Raw genomic sequence first — 21525 nt, 5'->3', positions numbered from 1 at the left:
CACAAATTAAGTCTAAACTAAGTGAGCTCTCCAGCAGGTGAATATGAGTCACTGGGTGTTAAAGGAGAGCCAGCTTACACAGTTGGTAGGGCTTTGAGGAGTCAGTACAGTTGAGTGGTGGATCACAGTTAGTCTCTGGAGGAGCTGCCCGAGCCTGTCTGCAGCAGCTCCGTAGAACTCAGTTCAGCTCAGAGGAAGATCAGACAGTATGTTCAAGCTGTTCAATTCTGCTTTCTGTCTCTTAACACAATGCAGCATGACCATCCAACACACACCAGCAGTATAGTGCCATGCAGTTGTTGCACGCACACGCGTGCACACACACACACACACACACGCACGCACGCACACACACACACACACACACACACACACGCACGCACGCACGCACGCACACACACACACATGCACGCAGGCACGCACACACACACGCACGCACGCACGCACACACACACACACACACACACACACACACACACACACACACACACACACACACACACACACACACACACACACACACACACACACACACACACACACACACACGCACACACACTTTAGACAGAGTCACAGCCACCATGGCAGAGCCCCATAATGATAATAATGACAATGTCACCATGAGGAGGAAGTGGCGTGGAAATAAAGATAGGACATAGAGGAGGCACGCTAGATTCATAGAGCCACGCAACGGGAAGAAGGGTTGACAGTAAAACCCTGTAAATCCTATGGGTTTTCCCGACATGGAGGGAGAATGGAACTGACAACGGCTTCAGGGGCCAGAGCTCCATGGAGTGAATACCAGAGCGGAGGAGAGAGAAAATAAATAAAGAATGTGTCACCTAGTGGGAGGAGGCACGGAGCGGAGGCAGAAGCTGTCAGAACTCTGTTGCTGTCTGCAGATTAGATCTGGGGCTATTTAAAGAGGGAGAGCACACCAAGCCCCCCTGTATGCCATACACCGACGACCACTGTCCACACACACACACACACACACACCACAACCCCTCCTACATCATGACATCATCAGCGGCCATCAGCTTTTGACTGAAAAACACAAGGCATAAATGACTGGAAGGGAAGTGAGGGGGAATAATTCCACCACGGGTATGAGTAACCTGATCATATTGCATGGCATGATGCATCAATGTCTGCTGTGTACAGTCAGTGGATAAAAGCCAAGGTCAAACATGTGGGTTTGGCTGGTGACTAAGATGACCTAGAGCAGAGCAGAACTGCACATGTGCATTTTCAATAGGCAGGACAAAGTTGTTTTTTTGACTTAATAAAACCATAGGCCTTTTATGTTAAAGATGGAATATACTGACACTAGAATTATCTCTAGCTACCTCACACCAGGATTAGACCAGGGGTAGCCAAGCAGCCAGGCAGGGAGGCAGTGAGTGAGGCAGGCAGGTGGGCAGACAGGGAGGGAGGCAGATAAACAGGCATACAAGCAGGCAGGCAGCGAGACAGGCAGTGTCTGACCCATACTGTCTATAAAAGGTATCCATGTTGTGTGTGTTCATGACAGTGCACGTGTGTGTTCATATGTGCACGAAAAAGGGAGCAAGTTGATTGATGATTGTGATGTGTGCCTGCCAGAGTGGGAGAGTGCCTGGGTGTATGGTGTGATTACATGCGTGCGTGTGTGTATGTGTGCACCCTCTCCTTCCTCATCCCACAGTAGATTGATTAGATAGAATGCTGTCAGCGAGGTCCCGCTGAGCGGTTGGCCACATCACTCTGAGAAGTGACTGGCTTTCTCTGCTTGGGCAAAGCTGCCCATCCACACTCAAACCCCTCTCCTAGATGAAGCTAGGCTTGTGTAGTGTATTGAACATCCCATGGTGCCATTACAAACTGCAGGGCTTCAATTACCCTGTGATCCCCTCTCGCTTCCCTCTCCTCCCGTCCCACTGGCTGGGACTCATTCTCTGGATACAGACCAACTGTCTCATGCCCATCCAATCAGTAATCTCTCCATCCAGCCCCAGATTGCCCTCTCCAATAGCTGTCTTCAATCAGAGTCAAGGCTATCAGGTTACAAGAGCTCCACACACTAAGAGGAGTCAAAACAACTGGCCGACTGCAGAACCATGCAGAATTGGGGAGGTGTGGTTACTTTCCTTTCTACTTAAAGCATGGACATTCCATTGATTATCCATGCAGCCTTTTCAAATATTTCTAGAAACATTCAGCAGAAAAAGTGTATGATAAGTGAGTGAGGAGGTTGCATCGGTGTTTCCTTAGAGAAAGGTCGGCGTTGCTTCACCTGGACTGGTAGTGGAGCAGCACGGGTTTGGAGAGAGGCGTTTTCATTGGCAGGCTGAGGACAGGCCAGGGTCAGGGAGAAAGGAGAGATGATAAAGAGAGAACTTCATCAGAAAGAATGTGAGGAAGGCTCATCCCTAGAGTGCCTCACACATACGTCCAACACACAGATGACATGGTGGAGTCTCGTAGCTAGCTAGCTTCTACCTGCTAATTAGCTGCAGGCTCGGCCTCACACTTGTCCCCGTGCCAACGCTGACTTTTTTGAAAAGCTGGATACGCTTTTACATGCAACAGTACATCTCCATTCTTCATTCCTTCCAATATGGGTCAAAAGCATGGCAACAATACATCTCCATTCTTCATTCCTTCCGATATGGGTCAAAAGCACAGCAACAACAGCCCCACTGTTCATGGACTGTACTGGCAATTTAAAGAGAAAGAAAGAGAAAAGAGAGAGTGAGAGAGAAGAGACAGAAAATGTCTCCCCCTACAGTACTGTATGTTGCTTATCTCTCTCTGTTAATTGCCCACTTTGAATACATTCCTACAGAATACACATACAGGCTAAGGGCGGAGGACTTCATGCCATGTTTTTTCTCCCTATCTGTAGTGAGGGGAGAGAAACATACAATGTAGCAGGCTTAAGACAGAGAATCTGATACATGCACACAAGGTTGCCCCATTATCAGATGATGTGTTTATGTGTTTTAGCCTGCTAGCTAGATGACTTTACTCACCATAGAGCTAGGGTTGCCTGGTCCACTCTGTCATATCAGACCAGAGTTATTAATGGGCATTGGAGAAGAAGTCAACGTGCTGGTGTCCTTCCCACACACTCTGGCAAGCAAAGATCACAACCACTTCCCTCCCCCTTCACCCCCTCTATTCTATTATAACTCCATGCCAACCGCTGCAACCTGTAATTAACAAGGGACACAAACACATGCATGCGCACGCATGCACGCACACACACACACACACACACACACACACACACACACACACACACACACACACACACACACACACACACACACACACACACACACACACACACACACACACACACACACACACACACACACACACACGCACATACACACACACACGCACACAAAACATACACATACACACTAAACAAAACAAATCAGGAGGATTGTTGGGAGAAAAATGCCAAAAGGGAGCTATGTAATTAAGCTGTTTTCTCTGTGAATGAGCATGTATATATCCTCAAAAGATTTTAAGTCTGCAAGCGATTAATATGTATCAGGTCAGAGCATCCGCATATTTCAACACGTAATTAAAGGAGTATGACTGGATCCAAACACATTGACTAATGACTCCCACTAGGAGAGGTCTCCAATAAAATACATACAAAGCAGGGGAGAAATAAACGGCCCACAGTGGAGCCCTGTGCCAGCACACCTGGACATCACTAACGACTCATTCTCACATTGGAAGGATAACGTTTTACATGCAGCAAATATTTGTTCAAATAATTGTTTTTTTCTTGTTCCAAGTGTAAAACCTTGGCTACAGAGAGAGACACAAAAAGAATGGGAAAACATTTCAATTTTGCTATAACACAAACTGAAACAGACATCTGGTTCTGACTGGCTGTGATGATATCAGCTACTTTAGTGGTGGTACTCAAATTCACATCTGATTTTTCATCTCCTTCAATGCAGTTCATGGGTGATGTTTTGACACCGCAACTGAGGTAATGCTGTTGTCAAGCAAGAATGCAACTCTTGGACTTCTCAGCGTAGCTCGTATTTCAAAACATACTTGAAATGTCACAGACAACATAAATGGCTACATTGAGTGCATCACGCATCATGGATCTCCAAGTTTAATTTTAAAACCATACACAGTAAATTCACCCTCTGTAGGTTGGCATACAATTAAATAAATGTTGCTATAATTATTTGGAGGAATACAGCCTAGTTTACACATTTTTTTGTATTGTCAAAATGAGGATCTTGTGTTATTTCTTTGATAGCAAAGGTTATCTAGTTCTGAAACATAATCCCTAACAACCTAGGTAAACCCCCTGGAGATGATATATTGAGTGCATATTGATATTTTTTTGACGTCCCACTGATGGCTTACACAACTGCTTTCACTGTGACACCACACCTGCTGCGCCAACCTTTTGATTATGCACAAAGCAAGAGCACCCTTGTTGTTCTGATGCTGAGAGTCATCAATCTATCTCAATGTTCATTTGTATGCAACACCTCCTTTGGCAGAGGTCCCTGAGAACACATTCAGAAAGGACCAGGTAGGTTGTTGATTGGCTGACAGGTCCTCTACCTCCCCAAGGGGTTGATTTGAGGAAGAGTTGTCTATAGCTGGTAATGGCATACAGTGAGGCATTGGAAATCGGCTGTTTGCGTGCTTCTCCTGACATGTTAAAATTGGTCGTCATGAAGTTTCAGTGTTCAAATGAGATCCTACCTACGTACAGTATGTGGCTATAGGATTGAATTTACTCCAGGCGCAGTGTGTGGTGTGAGTGGGGAGTGACAGGCTCTCTATATAGTAGAAATCAATGATTGTGTGGAGGTGAGACAGGTATGTGGTGGCCAGATGGTGCCTCGCAGGGGACGGCAGGATGTCTCCTACTGATTTTGTTTGCAAATAGCCCTCTGTAAAATGTCCCGCTTCTCCCCCTTCAGTTTAACCCTGTATTATAGGGAGGGAGAGTGTTAGGAACTGTCTGATGAAGGTGTTGCAGCTTCAAAGACATCCTACCGCTTGAGGGAGAGAGAGGGTGAAGGAGACGTGCTGTGACAGGTTTTGTCACTAGTTGAGAAGAACGCCCTACAGATTGTCACATATAGAAATGGCGGAAAGCTGGAAGCAAAGACAAATTGTTTAGTCATTCCAATATATCCATTTTCTACTTCACTATGGAGGAGTGCAGCAGGTAGCCGGTGGTTAGAGCGTTGGGCCAGTAACCGAAATGTTGCTGGATCAAATCCACATGCTGACAAGGTAAAAATCTGTAACTCTGCCCCTGAGCCAGGCAGTTAACCCACTGTTTCCTGGGTGCTGTGGATGTTGATGAAGGCAGCCCCCGCACCTCTGATTCAAAGGGGTTGGGTTAAATGTGGAAGACACTCAGTTGTACAACTGACTAGGTATCCCCTTTTCCATCCAGCAAAGCTCTGAATTCCCTATGCAGAGTACCCATCATGCCTACTTTTCTGGTTTCATGACCTCTTGGACATCCTGTTGTCTACACTTTGTTGAATGTTCAAATCTACCTATAACTCTATCCACCAATAAGTAAATTGTTGTCCATGCAGAGAGACCCGTGTTCATAGGCTGGTAAAGAACTCTCTGAAAAGGAAAAGGCACAGAGACATTGTAAACATAAGCGGATTTGCCTAGATGGAAACTCATATCTGATTAGTATGGGAAGCATGCCATGCTAGTCTGACTGGTGAAATATCATTGATTGTAGGATGTTCTTGTAAGTGTTGCCGTGGAAATGACTACAGAGACCTTTACTTGACTGAACACAACAAAGACAAACAAGATGGAATAGAAATGGATTCGCCACAAACATGTAGTAGTGCACAGTGAAACAAAAAATAAATTGCATAAATAGTATTTCTCTGGGCTTCAATATTTCTACTTCGGTATGGTTGAGCAGGCTACATTTGTTGGGTAATGATATATGGGGTTCACACAATAAAATAAAATAGGGCCGCACTCCCATTAAGATAAGTGTAGCGGGCCAAGGAAACCTAGAAATGCCAGTAGCATATTGATCGTGTGCCCTGTATTTAGAGGAAAGTGCATTCTGCTTTTCTTTCTCCTGGGCATGGCTCCTAGAGCCCCCTGTGCCCCCAGAACAATGAGAACACACACAGACCAGGGTCTCGTTGAGGAATAGGGTTCAGGCAGCTCAATTTATGGATCAGATGTTTTCTTATGTTGACACTGTTGTACTGTAAACAGAAACGATCATGTAAAAATATTGCCCAATACCCATCACCATAGGCACTCAAACACCCATTCGTGGACACACACACAAACACACAGGCACTTTCTCTCATCTAAATACTTCATTAAACTGAGCTGGTTTTGAGATAGGCTTGATTGGGGGAATTCTCTGCTCACTGGGTTGTTGCTTTCAGTGAGACTTCCGCTCTCTCTGTCAGCGAGGTTGGAAGATTTACATTTGGATCGGGCTGAGCTTCTTCCTGTGGCGTGACGTCCTCTCTACCAACAACACCCTGCCCTATATCTATGTCCCCTATGTCCCTACTCTCCCCCTCCCTAGTCCAACACACCCCAACTATCACTGGCAGCCAGGCCTTTACTGTCCCTCCTACGGAAAGACAGTGTCTATGATGTGTCTGCCTGGTACAGTAGAATCTGCTCGGCAACCAAGTCATTAAAAGGGTCAGCTTGGCCTGGCTGCTTCTCACAGCACATTCATTTCCTATGCTGCTCCCAGCGTGACCTCATGCCACACGGGCTGCCTGGTGCTTAATCCAAGCGCTATCTCTGGGAAGCAGACAGAGTGAGAAGCCCCGTAGCGTGGCGCTTCCATCTATTCCAGGTCATTACAAGCGCTGGGGCTCCTCAAAGATAGAACCAATGAAGGAGAACCTCCATAAATGTCCAGCATGCATTGCTACACAGCCGTGCCTTGGTTGGTGGAACACACCCTTCTCTGTGGTACTATTAAAAGCACGGTCTGTTCCTCCACAGTGTTTCACTACTTACGCCTTACATCTCTGGCTCCTACAATATCCCACTATGTTTATACAGAAAAATTCCAATTAGTTACAGTATATAACAAACAGCAGGTGGAGGGAGTCAGTCTGCCAAAATAATGACCGGGATTGAGCTACGGAGAGCAGTGGAGTAAAAACAGTGGTTGATGTGATATCAGCCCTCCAGGACTGCACTCTGGCTGCAGTCGGAATCCTAAACTTGGTTCTGTCCTGTCTTGATTGATGTCCTTTATGCAGTGAGATTGTGATGCTGCTTTTGATTAGCGAGTTGTCAGCTCTGCTCTCATCCTCATCACGGCGACCGTGTTGTTTGTGAATATGCCCAGCCTCTTTAAGGCTTCCATAAAGATGAGTGTTTTGGAGGGAAAGATTAAAAAGTGTAATGAGGGAGGGAGGGAGGGATGCACGTGAACCTACAGGCTTATAGTCCTCTCTCATGACAGGATAATTACAGCTTGCAGGGAGCATTTCAAAGACATGGTTTATCCCGCCGGTGCCGACACCAAGTGACATCACTGTCTCACCAATCAGGTTGACCTAAATCAGACAGGACCTTCTAAACATGGCTGTTGTGACTTCTTCCTCCCTTAACAAACCTCACACTTTGCAGGGTCAATTATGGCATTTTGCTGACAGAAAACCTTACCAGAGAAAAGTGAATATTTAGATTGAATAGATTGTGAGTAAGGTGCCCTTTAGGAGTTTTTTAATGAAATACAGAACTATTTATGTTTCAGAAGCATGGCAATGGCAGCGACCTGCAATTTTCATTGGACAATAAAAAGCCCTTTTTCAAGGTAATTCAGTAAACATGTCCTTTCAGAGTGGAGCTAGGATGATGAATTAGTTTCAGTGGGATGTGATAAACAGTATCTCAGAGATACTCCAAGAACAGGACGCTCTGCTATCCTTGTCTTGAGGAGAGCTAAATTAAGTGGAAACAGGCATGGGGCACTGGGTGAGGAGGAGCTGGGAAGCAGCGGGAGCTAAATACATTAAAACTATATTTGCAAACGTTTCACTTCAGAGCCAGCATGCTAGGCCATTTTGGTAATTGCTGAGGCTTTCTAATTGGCATGAACTGCTTCCCAACACTAGAAGTGCTGCACAAGGACAGGCTGGGAATCCATTGTGACATGTTGAGAATAAAATGACATTGAGATGCTTTAATTACGCTATTGAACACATTTCACATTTTCGCTCTGGAAAATAAAATCGATGCCAGACGCTTGATGTAGCATAATTAACGAGTTAGCGATGCAAACTTTCCGAAGTAAACTTGAAAAATGACAGGGGGAAATACAGAGAGAGAGACACAGGAACAGATGGAGGGTCACATAAATTTTGTGTAATGGTTTCAAATCAGTCTGCATCACAGAGGAAGGATTCACTTATACAGTATGTGTGTCTGTCTCATGAAAACTCAGAGATGGTTATCACATTTAATGCGTTTTGTATGCTGCATTGATTGAATAGCAGCAATTGTAATAAAGTAGTTGCAATAAAACTGGAACTTGAAATAGTTGTAATAGTAGTAGTAATAGTAGTAGTTGTAGTAGTAGTAGTAGAAGTAATAGTAATATAAGTAGTAGTAGTAGTAGTAGTAGTAGTAAAATTAGTATACATAGTAGTTGTAGTAGTAGTAGTAGTAGTAGTAGAAGTAGTAATAGTAGTATAAGTAGTAGTAGTAGTAGTGGTAGTAATATTAGTATAAGTAGTGGTAGTAGTAGTAGTAGGAGTAGTTGTAGTAGTAGAAGTAATAGTATTACTAGTAGTAGTAGTAGTAGTAGTAGTAGTAGTAGTAATGGTAGTAGTAATTGAAATATAAGTAGTAGTAGTAGTAGCAATAGTAGTATAAGTAGTAGTAGTAGTAGTAGTATTAGTTGTAATAATAGTAGTAGTAGTAGTAGAAGTAGTATTAGTAGTAGTCGTAGTTGTAGTAGTTGTAGTAGTAGTAGATTATAGAAGTGATAGTATAGTGGTAATTGAATAGAGGAATGATACCAGTGGTTGAAAACAATGGGAGTACAGTAGCTGGCAACCACTATTCTACACTGCTACTACCAACAATCATACAAAATGCTCTGTAAACATTACGTTGGAATTATTCATATTGATTTATGAAGTGAATTACAAAACGTACATGTATTCACAGTACTTGCAAGAGATGAGGGATTTCCTCCGTTTAGTAGACAGACAGCTAGCTGGAATGTTTTCCTACATAAAAACCACCAATGCATACCGAAGCAAACGCACCTCATTAAACATCTGTTTAAACATCAATGGAGTGATAAGAGCATGCGGTAAATATCGGCCTCCTTGTCAACAGGCAATTCAAACACTCATTATCACATTTGCTGGTTTTGACCTCAACAGCTTGGTCATGTTGCTGCTTCAAATACAATGACCGGAACAACAAGACAAACTGCATAAAAGGAGCACAACTCCGAGACAGGACATTACACACAGACAGGTAGTAGTAATAAAGCTTCAACACCCCTCATATGTAATTGGTCTACATTATCATGTAGCGGGGAGAGTTAGGGAAGCATAGGGGGTTTAAATGAGCAATCTGCAGTAGCCACATCCATTTTTTGTCTTAGAAATCAATGATGTTCATTGTTTCAACTGAAGATTGGCCCTTTATTAGAGGACACTACTGAATCTAATTCAGAGATCACCGCTGCACTGTCTCAGACAGCTCTCTGCAGAACAGAGCAGAGCTAAGGCTTTAACAGAGGATTACAGCCTCAACCATCACTCCATGTTCCAATACTTTCCTCCTGGTTCGCCCTCCTCACTGTAAGGCTCTGTCACAGGCTGTGCTCCAAGCGCCCTTCCTCAGCCTGACCATCAATTACCCAGCAGGCCAATCATGGCAGATGGAGTGTTGGGGTGGTAAACCTCAGCTGACATCCACACAGCGTCTCTCACAAAGCCACCTTTGAGCACTCTAAAATGACGAGGCTCAGTTTGGAGTACTTGGCCCAATTATGATCATGTGCTTCGAGCCGAACTGGGATTGTTTTGAGTCAGTCACAGCCACAGTCCGAGACAATCATGCCTGCACAGACAATGGATAAATTGAGAGTGTGGATGTATCTCCCAAAATAAGAACGAAAACAACTCTATCTTCTCTGTAGTCATTATGTTGTTACTGAAACAGTAATAAGTGGACTGGATAGGTCACTGTAGCTACAATTGCAGTTGAGCTACAAAGGACCAAATAACAATTTCAAAGAAAAGGGCGAGGGGTGGATGGAAACCAGTGGCCTTGCACCCTGAGGTCCAACAATTGTGCCACAAGGTTGCCTGTTATATTCTACTTGTCAGCATTTGTAAATATGAAAAGTGTTGAGCTCTATTCAAAAGGAAAAGTGTTCTTTTACAAGTGCATTTACTCCTAAATCGCGTCAGGTGATAAGGCAAACAATGTTTCAAAGCCGATTCTGTGTCGTGGTCCAGCTGCAATCTGCTGTGACATCATGAGCTATGGAACCAACAAAAGGATGTGATTTTACTCTAAAGCTTGTAATTACTGTTGCTGGTCCTCATTGTGCTCTCTCCATTTCAAACACAGCGTGTCCCTCGCTAATGACTTGTTCCTGATGTGTTCATTCATCCTTTACGCTTAGGCAATCTGTTTACCCAATAATTCACTCCATAGCTCACTCATCCCACATTTTTTTCGTTCTTCCTGGAAGAAAAGACTGAGATTACTGATCATTGTTGCTGTATTGAGCCCATCTGTGACCTAGAAATGTTTAGCAGACCCTTCAAGCTCAGACTGTTATCAAGCTAAATTAGCCTACATGCTGGAGGCTGATGACGGCGTGACAGTGCCTGGGAGAGAGGGCTCACGGTGGGCTAATCCTGGGGAGAACGTCTCATGATAGGATGTGAGCTGGGTCACCATGGAGATGGAGATGAAAACATAATTCGTAACATTTTCAAGTATCTTATCTTAGTGGATGTGTCAGTCAAAAAGGCTTTGGTTGGTAGTCAGTGTTTGCCATTCTTTTGTCCTCAAATCCATTTTATTTTTTACAAAAGGGATTTATTTAACATATGACTGGAAATTATATGCCTCTGTTATTGGGTGCTTTATTAATTGATATCCAATTAAGGCAGTTAAATTAGGTCAGTGTCAGGCGTTCAGGCGGACTGGTGTAATGATTCTGACAGACCATACTTTTCTAAATGCATTGATTCAATGAAATCCCTTTTTTTCCAGGATGAGTAATCAACGAAACAAAGCCATTCCATTCCCTCTGGGTGTGAGAATCATCCGGCATTAGTTTAAAGTCTGCAAATCATTCAACAGACAGGTTGGTTTACCCATTCAGCTCGCTGCTTAGTGCCCCCACAGAGGATCTGCTCCCACAGGGCTGACTGTCAATAGAGGAAAACATAGCCCTGATACTGAAGCTCCTGTGGCATACAAAGCTGCCCAGCCAGGCCCGGCACACCCACACAGAAACCTATGCACGCCATACACAACCTTGCAATCTGTTTACCCAAAGCCCCATTTATTTTATTTATTTATTTCACCTTTATTTAACCAGGTAGGCAAGTTGAGAACAAGTTCTCATTTCCAATTGCGACCTGGCCAAGATAAAGCAAAGCAGTTCGACACATACAACGACACAGAGTTACACATGGAGTAAAACAAACATACAGTCAATAATAGAGTAGAAACAAGTCTATATACGATGTGAGCAAATGAGGTGAGATAAGGGAGGTAAAGGCAAAAAAAGGCCATGGTGGCGAAGTAAATACAATATAGCAAGTAAAACACTGGAATGGTAGATTTGCAGTGGAAGAATGTGCAAAGTAGAAATAAAAATAATGGGGTGCAAAGGAGCAAAATAAATAAATAAATGAAATAAAATAAATACAGTAGGGAAAGAGGTGGTTGTTTGGGCTAAATTATAGATGGGCTATGTACAGGTGCAGTAATCTGTGAGCTGCTCTGACAGCTGGTGCTTAAAGCTAGTGAGGGAGATAAGTGTTTCCAGTATACAGATACACAAGTCACATGTGTGCATTAGATATACTAAAAAGAAACAGAATGATTGAAATCAGGCAAATGAGGATGGGCTGTTCCAAGACTGGTTCAAATGCAAATGGTTGAATTCACTACCACGGTATGGCCTATGATAAGAACAGAACGCTTTGGGTTTGTAAATAATACAAATTGGTACATTTTGCAAAAAATATTGCATGATAACACCTTCCATTGCTCCTCTGTTATATGATGTACTGTAGCCTCCCTATAGTCCCTGTGAGACCTGATAAAATTGTTTCCTCCATCTGTGAACAGTTGTTGGTGGGCACTGCAAGGCTTTGTTCTTTTTCTATTTTCTAAATAGACACTACATATTTATGTAAGAGTTTGTCCTGTCGCGATCTGTCAGAGATTATGAAGCTCTTTGATGCCAAATGGCTGTGTTTGCACTAGAAATCACCTGAGCAATCAGTTAGCACATCAGCTGAATGATACTGGGTTTTTAATCAGGGTATTTGTGTAGTCAGGTCTTTGGGACTGTTAATTGCTCCTTTAAAGTCATTGCGCTGAAAGAATTAATTAGGGTTTTAATCCCTCATGCAGACAGGGGATTGCTTTTCTGATACTGCTCATTTGATGTCACAATGAGCAGTTGAAAGAACAGAGGAAAATAGCAAATAGCAGAATTAGGTGGGAAAAAAGGATCATTTACAGCATATCTCAAGGTACAGCTAACACTTTTTCAGCTCTTCAACAACAATGTTGTTCCAATTCCATATGCACATGTTCTGAGAAACACTAGTCTTAATTGTGGAATGGTTTGGGGAAATGTATCACTTACAAACTACATGAATGCTGAGCATTTTTCCATTTTACAATAGATTGCTTATGAGAGCACGATGTGTTGATTAAGGTGCTCAAATGTCAAGTGTTTGAGGCTCGAATTTTATGTGCCATCAGCAAATCAACAAAATCAATGGTGTTGTGGGCTCAAGGGCTTTCTATTCATGAGACCATAAACACTCATACAGCGTGGGTGGGTGCTGATGAGGAGTATTGAGGTTGATTTTGCCAAGCCAGGTTGATAAACTACCTTGCTAGTTTGACTCCCTGTACAGCGGGTGAAAGTCAAGCTTCATTACGGTTGATTTAATGTGAAGTACATTTCCTTCATACTAGTAGAATGTAGAGGTCTCATAAATCAAATCATTATAGTGTGCACAGTGGGGTTTGACATTTTTGACACCCTTAATAAAGAGCAAAAATTACTGTATAAAATAAACAATACAAATACTGAACTACATTGTAGGCAAACACTTAAAAAAACAAGGGATAATTTTCTTTCTCAAAAAAGGTAGGGGTCAAAATAATTGACACCCTTGTTTTTAATACCTTTTAATACCACACCTTGCGAGGTTAACGGCATGGAGCCTTTAAAAAAATGTGAGAACACATTGGAAGGGATCTTAAACCATTCCTCCATACAGAATCCTTCCAGATCTTTGATATACTTCATCTGCGCTTATGGACTGCCCTCTTAAACTCAAACCACAGGTTTTCAATGGGTTTCAAGTCGGAGACTGAGATGACCATTGCAAAATGCTGATTTTGTGGCCAATTAACAATTTTTTTGTGGATTTTGATGTGTGTTTGAGGTTATTGTCTTAATGAAAGATCTACTTGTGGCCAAGTTTCAGCCTCCTGGTAGCCTCCTGGTACTGAATAAAGTTCATGATGCTGTTGACCTTAACACTGGCCCTAAGTCCAGTGGAAGCAAATAGCCCCAAAACATCAAAGATCCACCACCATATTTTATAGTAGGTATGGGGTTCTTTTCTGCTTATTCATGATCATTTTGACACCAAACCCACCACTGGTGTGAGATGCCAAAGAGCTCTAGTTTCATGTCATCTGACCAAAGTTCCAATCCAGGTGCCAATGCCATTTAGCAAACCCCAGGCGTTAATATTTGTTGGATGTAACAATGAGCTCTTTGGCCACGCACATCAGTGGTGGGTTTGGTGTCAAAACAAGAATATATGAGCAGAAAAGAACCCCATAACTGCTGTAAAATATGGTGTTAGATCAAATCAAAATCAAATCAAAGTTTATTGGTTGAGGCCGCAGTTTTATAGTTGTTATCGCAGGTGCAGCGCAAGGATTACTGTATGTTTCTAGATCCAACAATGCATCAATATCTAACAATACAATAACAATACACACCTAATCCCAATGTATACTTTTTTTTTTTAAATAATAAATTAAGACATCAGAATGAGCAATAGCAAAACGAGCAATGTCAGAGTCCGGAATATAAATAAACATGTACAGTGGGGCAAAAAAGTATTTAGTCAGCCACCAATTGTGCAATTCTCCCACTTAAAAAGATGAGAGAGGCCTGTAATTTTCATCATAGGTACACTTCAACTATGACAGACAAAATGAGAAAAAATGTTTGGAGAAAGGTGTATGTAAACATCCGACTTCAACCGTATATAGTATGAGCCATGACTAGAATGCAGTACAACGTGGGTAAAACAGTATGTAAGCATTATTAGAGTGACCATTGTTCAATGATTTTATGTACTGTACATAGGGCAGCAGTCTCTAAGGTACAGGGTATAGTACCAGGTGGTTCATGGCAGATCTTTGATGCTGTGCTTCCACTGTTCCTAGGGCCATTGTTAAGGTCAACGGCATCATGAACTTTACCCAGTACAGGACATTTTATAAAAAGACCTGGTTGCCTGTGCCAGGAGACTGTATCTTGGCCACAAGTAGATCTTCCAGAAAGACAATAACCCTAAGCACACAACAAAATCAATAAATAATTGGTGAATTGGCCACAAAATCAAACATTTTGCTATGGCCATCTCAGTCTCCGGACTTGAAACCCATTTAAAATCTGTGGTTTGAATTGAAGAGGGCAGTCCACAGGTGCAGACGAAATATATCAATAATCTGGAAGGATTCCTTATGGTGGAATGGTGTAGGATCCTTCCCACTGCGCTCACAAACTCATAAAACATTTTAGAAAAAGTTTTAATGCCGTTATCCTTGCAAGGTGAAGTATCGAAGGTATTGAAAACAGGGTTGTTAATCATTTTATCCATACCTTATTGAGATTTATTTTATTACTTGCTAAACATAATCTCTTTCTCTGAGCATTTCTAGTAAAGTACTTGAAATGACAATAAGTATTGTTTTTAAACATTTAATTTCTGCTCACCTTTCTAGGGCAGGCGTTCCGCTAGCGGAACCCCTCGACAACATTCCGCTGAAAAGGCAAAGCGCGAAATTCAAAATATTTTTTAGAAAAATGTAACTTTCACACATTAACAAGTTCAATACAGCAAATTAAAGATAAACTTCTAGTTAATCTACCCATCTTGTCCGATTTCAAAAAGGCTTTACAGCGAAAGCACAACATATGATTATGTTAGGTCAGAGCCAAGTCAAAAAACACAGCCATTTTCCAGCCAAAGATAGGAGTCACAAAAAGCAGAAATATGGATAAAATGAATCACTAACCTTTGATGATTTTCATCAGATAACACTCATAGGACATCATGTTACACAATACATTTTGTTCGATAATGTGCATATTTATATCCAAAAATCTCAGTTTACATTGGCGTGGTACGTGCAGTAATATTTTGATTCCAAAACATCTGGTGATTTTGCAGATAGCCACATCAAATCCCAGAAATACTCATAATAAACATTGATAAAATATACAACTGTTATTCACAGAATTAAAGATAAACTTAATGCAACCGCTGTGTCAGATTTCAAAACGACTTTACGGAAAAAGCATAATCTGAGTACGGTGCTCAGAACCCAATCCAGCCAAAGAAATATCCGCCATGTTGGAGTCAACAGAAGTTAGAAATAACATTATAAATATTCACTTACCTTTGATGATCTTCATCAGAATGCACTCCCAGGAATCCCAGTTTGACCATAAATTACTGATTTGTTCCATAAAGTTCCCTAAAGTCCATCATTTATGTCCAAATAGCCACTTGTTGTTAGCGTGTTCAGCCCAGTAATCCATCTTCATGAGGAGCGTGCACTACGTCCAGACAAAAACTCGAAAATTTCCGTTACAGGTCGTAGAACCATGTCAAACGATGTATGGAATCAATCTTAAGGATGTTTTTAACATAAATCATCAATAAGGTTCCAACTGGAGAATTCCATTGTCTGTAGAAAAGCACTGGAACGAGAGCTAACTCTGTCGGGACCGCGCGTCACGAGCCTGAAACACACTGCCAGACCACTGACTCATTCAGCTCCCATTCCCCCTCCTTTACAGCAGAAGCCTGAAACAAGTTTCTAAAGATAGTTGACATCTAGTGGAAGCCGTAGGGAGTGCAACTTGACCCCATAGATACTGTGTATTCGGTAGGCTAAAAACTACAAACCTCAGATTTCCCACTTCCTGGTTGGATTTGTCTCAGGTTTTCACCTGCCATATGAGTTCTGTTATACTCACAGACATAACTCAAACAGTTTTAAAAACATCAGAGTGTTTTCTATCCAATACTAATAATACTATGCATATATTAGCATCTGGGACCGAGTAGGAGGCAGTTCACTCTGGGCACGCTATTCATCCAAAAGCGAAAATGCTGCCCCCTATCCCAAACAGGTTCAAGGGTTTCAATAATTTCAGACCCCACTGTATGTCTTCATAGTCGACTTCAAAACATTCTATTATTGTAAAGTAGTGTTTAAAACATGTCTATAACTTCAAATGATCTGTTCCCTCCCCCCTCTCGCCTCCCTCCTTGCTATCTCAGGTGGTGTGTGAAGTATTTGTCTTCATAGTGGAAAGCATATTCATGTATAGTTAACAGCATATTAAGTCAAGACCATAATGTATTATGATGTAAACCATATCTTCTAAATGTCTGTTCTACCCGCTCTCTACTCTTCTAGGTGGTGGGTCAGATCGACAAGCTGACGTCAGACTTTGACTTTGACCTGGAGCCAGATGACTGGACAGTGGCCACAGCGAGCAGCACGTCCAGCAGCGAGAGAGGCCTGGGAGAGGCCTTCAGGCTGGACTTCCTCAACCCTGACGTGCTTTCAGACAGCTGGGAGTTCTGCAGCTATCTGGAGGCCTCCGTCGCTGCAGCAAACGCCGCCCACAAAGCAGGGCCAACGGTGCAGCCCAAAGATGCAGGGCTGGAGCCGGGTGCGGGGCGTGGGTGCATCCCCACACAGACCCAGACCCCGCCACCCACAACCGCCTCAGCCTACTCCCAAATGAATGGGGGGCTGCCCATCCCTAACGGACCTCTCATAGTCACCCCAGACTCATCCAGCGCCAGCGAAGAGGCTTCCAGCTCCACACACAGCCACAAGACCTCCCGCACGTCCGGCACCAGAGAGAGAGTCCGCTTCAGTGACAAGATCCTATACCATGCGTTGTGCTGTGATGATGACGAGGAGGATGAAGAGGAGGGAGATGAGGAGAAGGGCGGCTGTGCGACCCCAGACACTGATGACAGTGAGCCCAGTCCTAGTCAAGCCGGCTCGCCCACACCACCGCTCTCCTCCTCAGAGCACTCCGTCCTCCATAACTGTCTGGACCCTTCTTATGTCTCGTTCCCAGTGAACGTGGCAGCGGGGACTCACACGCTGCCCAGAAAGGGTCTTCTCAATCCCGCGAGCTGCCGGAAAAAACTGCTACGGAACAGCAGCACACAGACTGTTTCAGATAAAAGCACCCAAACTGTACTGCCCTATATTCCAGCCAAACAGAAAACAAAGGACCACTGAGAAACATTAACTTTACAACGACAGAACTAATGAAAAAGGACTGTGTACTATTTAATATTAAATGCATAGATCATAGATTAATACACAACTAAATAAATACATATGAATTACTAAATAAATACATGATATGGGAAATGACTCACCTACCTAAAGTCATTCTGAGGCTCAGGGAAACAAAGGAAAAAGGCAGTTCCTTAAGGCAGTAACAGAGAGAAAAGTGTTATTGACGGACCAAAAGGCGAGTGCCTGCTAATGTTAAGAAATGGACCGGATGGAATCCTTATTTATAATCATTTGCAACACTTATTGAGATGACTCAAGCAATCACTTTTCTAGGAAGTTGAAATTGTTCTGAAATCGGAAAGTAAGTGTGAAGAGGTCATTTCCCTCCTCGTACACCAGTATAAATCACAAGAAAATATATTGCTTGTTCTTTAAGATGTGGTTAAAAAACACTGCACATTCTGTACACTGAGAATCTGTATAAACATTGTCTTTTTCATCTTCCAATTATTTCAAATGTCAAGGGGGTTCCTGGTGTAACAACAGGGAGTGTATCTAGATGCACAAGTCAAGCCTCCTTCTCTCTTTGATGTCATCATAAGTGAGTCAAGGCCCAGAAAAACATGGTTTGACCTGCCCTCGATTTTATTAATCATTTCAATAATTTATCTCTTGGTCTGCTGCTGAAACTGTAGTTGTGGAAAGCAAGAAGAAAAACAGGTATTTTTGTGAGATTCTGTGCTCCAACTCCATATTGTGACATTTCCACTTGATCTATCCGTTCCTCTCTGCAAGGGAGCAAGGCTGCTAGGGGTGAGGACTTGAATAGAAGTGCACAAAGCCAAGATGCAAAAGGTTATGTCTCTCCATTCTGAATCCCAGTAGGGATTTGGACTCAATAGAGCAGCATTTTATTCCCAGGGACTATGCCAATAGCAGAGTTGATCAATAAGGCTGATGGAGAGAGTGCTGTGAGAGGTCTCTCTGCTGAGCAGGCAGACCCTGCTCCTGGGGGCCCACAACAAAAACTCACAGTTAGACCTCCATCTATTTCCTCTGCTATTAGTGGCAGACATGGACAGACGCAGCCTTCAAGAAAGAGGTTGGCATTTAAAAAATGTGTGCCAGGATGTGAAAGAGTGGGTGGTAGACAGAGAGAAAGAGAGCGATGGAGAGAGGGGGGGGGTTGAGTGAATGCAGGAGAGGGTAAAGGGCTGACCTCACAAAGACAATGTGCTGCTAGATTGTTCTTAATCAACCCTTGGAACACAATAATTTCCCCTCTAATCACCAGGTGCTGACTCATGTCTCTGAGGATGGCCAGAGAGAACTCTCCTCTCAGAGATAGATCTATTACTGTACATAGGCCCCCAACTGCCCTGGGCCCCAGGTTATAGTACAGAAGAGATCAGGTTTGGACTCTTTACATTGCATATATTTATCACATATTTTACATCTCAATATATTTTTGTTAAAATGCACATAATGAACACATCTATAATGTTTTCCTATGTAAAGAAAGGCAGATTATTGATCTGCAAGCTGGAGTAAAGGAAGCATAGCCTGTGTCAAAACCAAATACTTTGCTCGGTATCTAGACTGGTCCCCTGCTAGGTGAATCATGGTCCTGCCTCTAGTCTCAGTGCTGTGCTGGTGAACAAGTGAAAGTTGAACTTCAATTTGCAACACCTAACAGTCTGAGAGTAATGCAGCGTAATAATAAAAGAAAAGGGAAACAATGTCATGCTATTTTAAAATGCTTACCCATTATAATACACTCTGACAAAAAGTCAATTAAAAGAAGTATGCATTAATTCAGTATTTGGCATACAAGTCCCTGTATTTGGTGAATCAGCTGAGAATACTTTGAGTGACTGCAAGTTAAGGTCAAAAATTATCATTTGCATAATGCAATGCAAAAATATTTATCAGTTAGTCTGAGTCCAGCAAGAATGCATAGCTTTTTTGTCCAAGCTCACACACGTACAGAGATTGTGGTTGTGGGTTTTGACTGAGAAAATTAGAGGTGCATACAGTCGTAGCCCTATGTCTTTACTCTAAACCCAATATCAGCTGACACGCACTGCACTAAAGGAAGGTGATAACCATAGCATACAGTATAAACACAGCAGTTTCTCTCAATGGGAAACCTCCACTTTAGGTCGGGATACATTTCAAACCCACTTGGCAACAGGCATAGACATCTTGGTGATGAGTGAGAAACGAAATCAGCCTCTTTAATCGGTGAAACGATCATTTCAAATGTGATGCTGAGACAAAACGGATTGGATGGAATCATGTATAAATTATTTAAGCAGCAGGGATGTACTTGTCTTGTGGCACGCTTTCACATTCTCATTCCGTCTTGCTCTGTTAATCCAGGAAACAGTCTGTGTCTGTCTATGAGAAAGATGCATTGAACAGAGATCAATGGATGACTCCCGCAGCATCGGCTGCCTTTTCCCTGCTAGACGGAACACCAACAGGTCATCACACTCATTAGCATAAACAAACAAAGCTGGAGTGGTGCACAGAAAAAGCATCAATCAGACCAAAACAAACTAAGCCCTTATTGTGCCTATACTGCCCCGGGACATTTCATTTATAGGGAGGGAATTTGACCTTTTAGTCTTTTTTAAAATCATATCCATGATGAAATCACCCCTGGCTGTAAGTATATAGCCGCTTGGCACTGGAGCAGAATACATTATCATTGACGATGAATGCTAGTTATTTGGACAAAACATTAGGAATGTTTCTCTTGCCAGTAGGCTCATTATTTATTTGTAATAAGGCATTTCATCGTTCCTGGTCCGCTGTTGGACAAACTGGGGAGGCATCCAAAGGTTAAAGAATGTAAGCACACTGATGCCAATGCTGAATGGACAAGCAGGTGAGGTTGTTTTGTCGTGAGGCTTAATGAATGTGAGGAATTACGGCAATGCTGTGTGTGTGTGTGTGTGTGTGTGTGTGTGTGTGTGTGTGTGTGTGTGTGTGTGTGTGTGTGTGTGTGTGTGTGTGTGTGTGTGTGTGTGTGTGTGTGTGTGTGTGTGTGTGTGTGTGTGTGTGTGTGTGTGTGTGACATGACCAACTGATCAATCATAGAGCTGGGCAGCACCCTGATCAATGCTCTAATCATTGCCCAGAGGGCACTGTTTCTGTTTCAATGATCACCACAAGCTCACAAATTAGCACTGTTACACTGATGTAAGACAAATCTCCTCCATGTATCACGATGCAAATAGGTGACGTGACCATTAACAGATCTTAATATTACAATGTACCGTGTGTATTGTACACGTGTCAATTGGAAAGGTGTTTTATTTTCATATTCCAACTCGCCCTGAAACACCCTCAAAACGTGGGGTCACAACCAGCCATTACCAACAGCAACCCTGTACCGTGTGTATTGTACACATGTCAATTGGAAAGGTGTTTTTTTCTTATTCCAACTCGCCCTGAAACACCCTCAAAATGTGGGGTCACAGCCAGCAATTACCAACAGTAACCCTGGAGTAACCCAAATCGACAGATTTTTCACCTTGTCAGCTTGGAGATTCAAACCAGCGACCTTTTGGTTACTGGCCCATTGCGCTAACCGCTTGGCTAATTTGCCACCCTAGTGAAATTACACACACACAGATATCTCTCTCTCCAACACACACACACACACACACACACACACACACA

The 21525-nt window shown here is 42.8% G+C and overlaps 1 protein-coding gene across 5 annotated transcripts in view; it reads left to right on the top strand.

Annotated features, from left to right (window-relative positions):
• Nucleotides 1-18342, top strand: part of LOC135504213 (inhibitory synaptic factor 1-like) — a 44761-nt gene extending 26419 nt beyond the window's left edge. For all 5 annotated transcript variants that reach the window (XM_064922588.1, XM_064922605.1, XM_064922572.1 and 2 more), the window contains one exon: nucleotides 16987-18342. In XM_064922588.1, coding sequence (XP_064778660.1) covers nucleotides 16987-17832 — 846 coding nt within the window. In that variant the 3' untranslated portion in view covers nucleotides 17833-18342. The remainder of the gene's footprint in view (nucleotides 1-16986) is intronic.
• The last annotated feature ends 3183 nt before the right edge of the window (nucleotides 18343-21525 follow it).

This window comes from Oncorhynchus masou, chromosome 2 (genome assembly GCF_036934945.1).
Source record: "Oncorhynchus masou masou isolate Uvic2021 chromosome 2, UVic_Omas_1.1, whole genome shotgun sequence".
Lineage (NCBI taxonomy): Eukaryota > Metazoa > Chordata > Actinopteri > Salmoniformes > Salmonidae > Oncorhynchus > Oncorhynchus masou.
The sequence above is the reverse complement of the archived record's forward strand: the minus strand, read 5'-3'. Positions and strand labels throughout refer to the sequence as shown.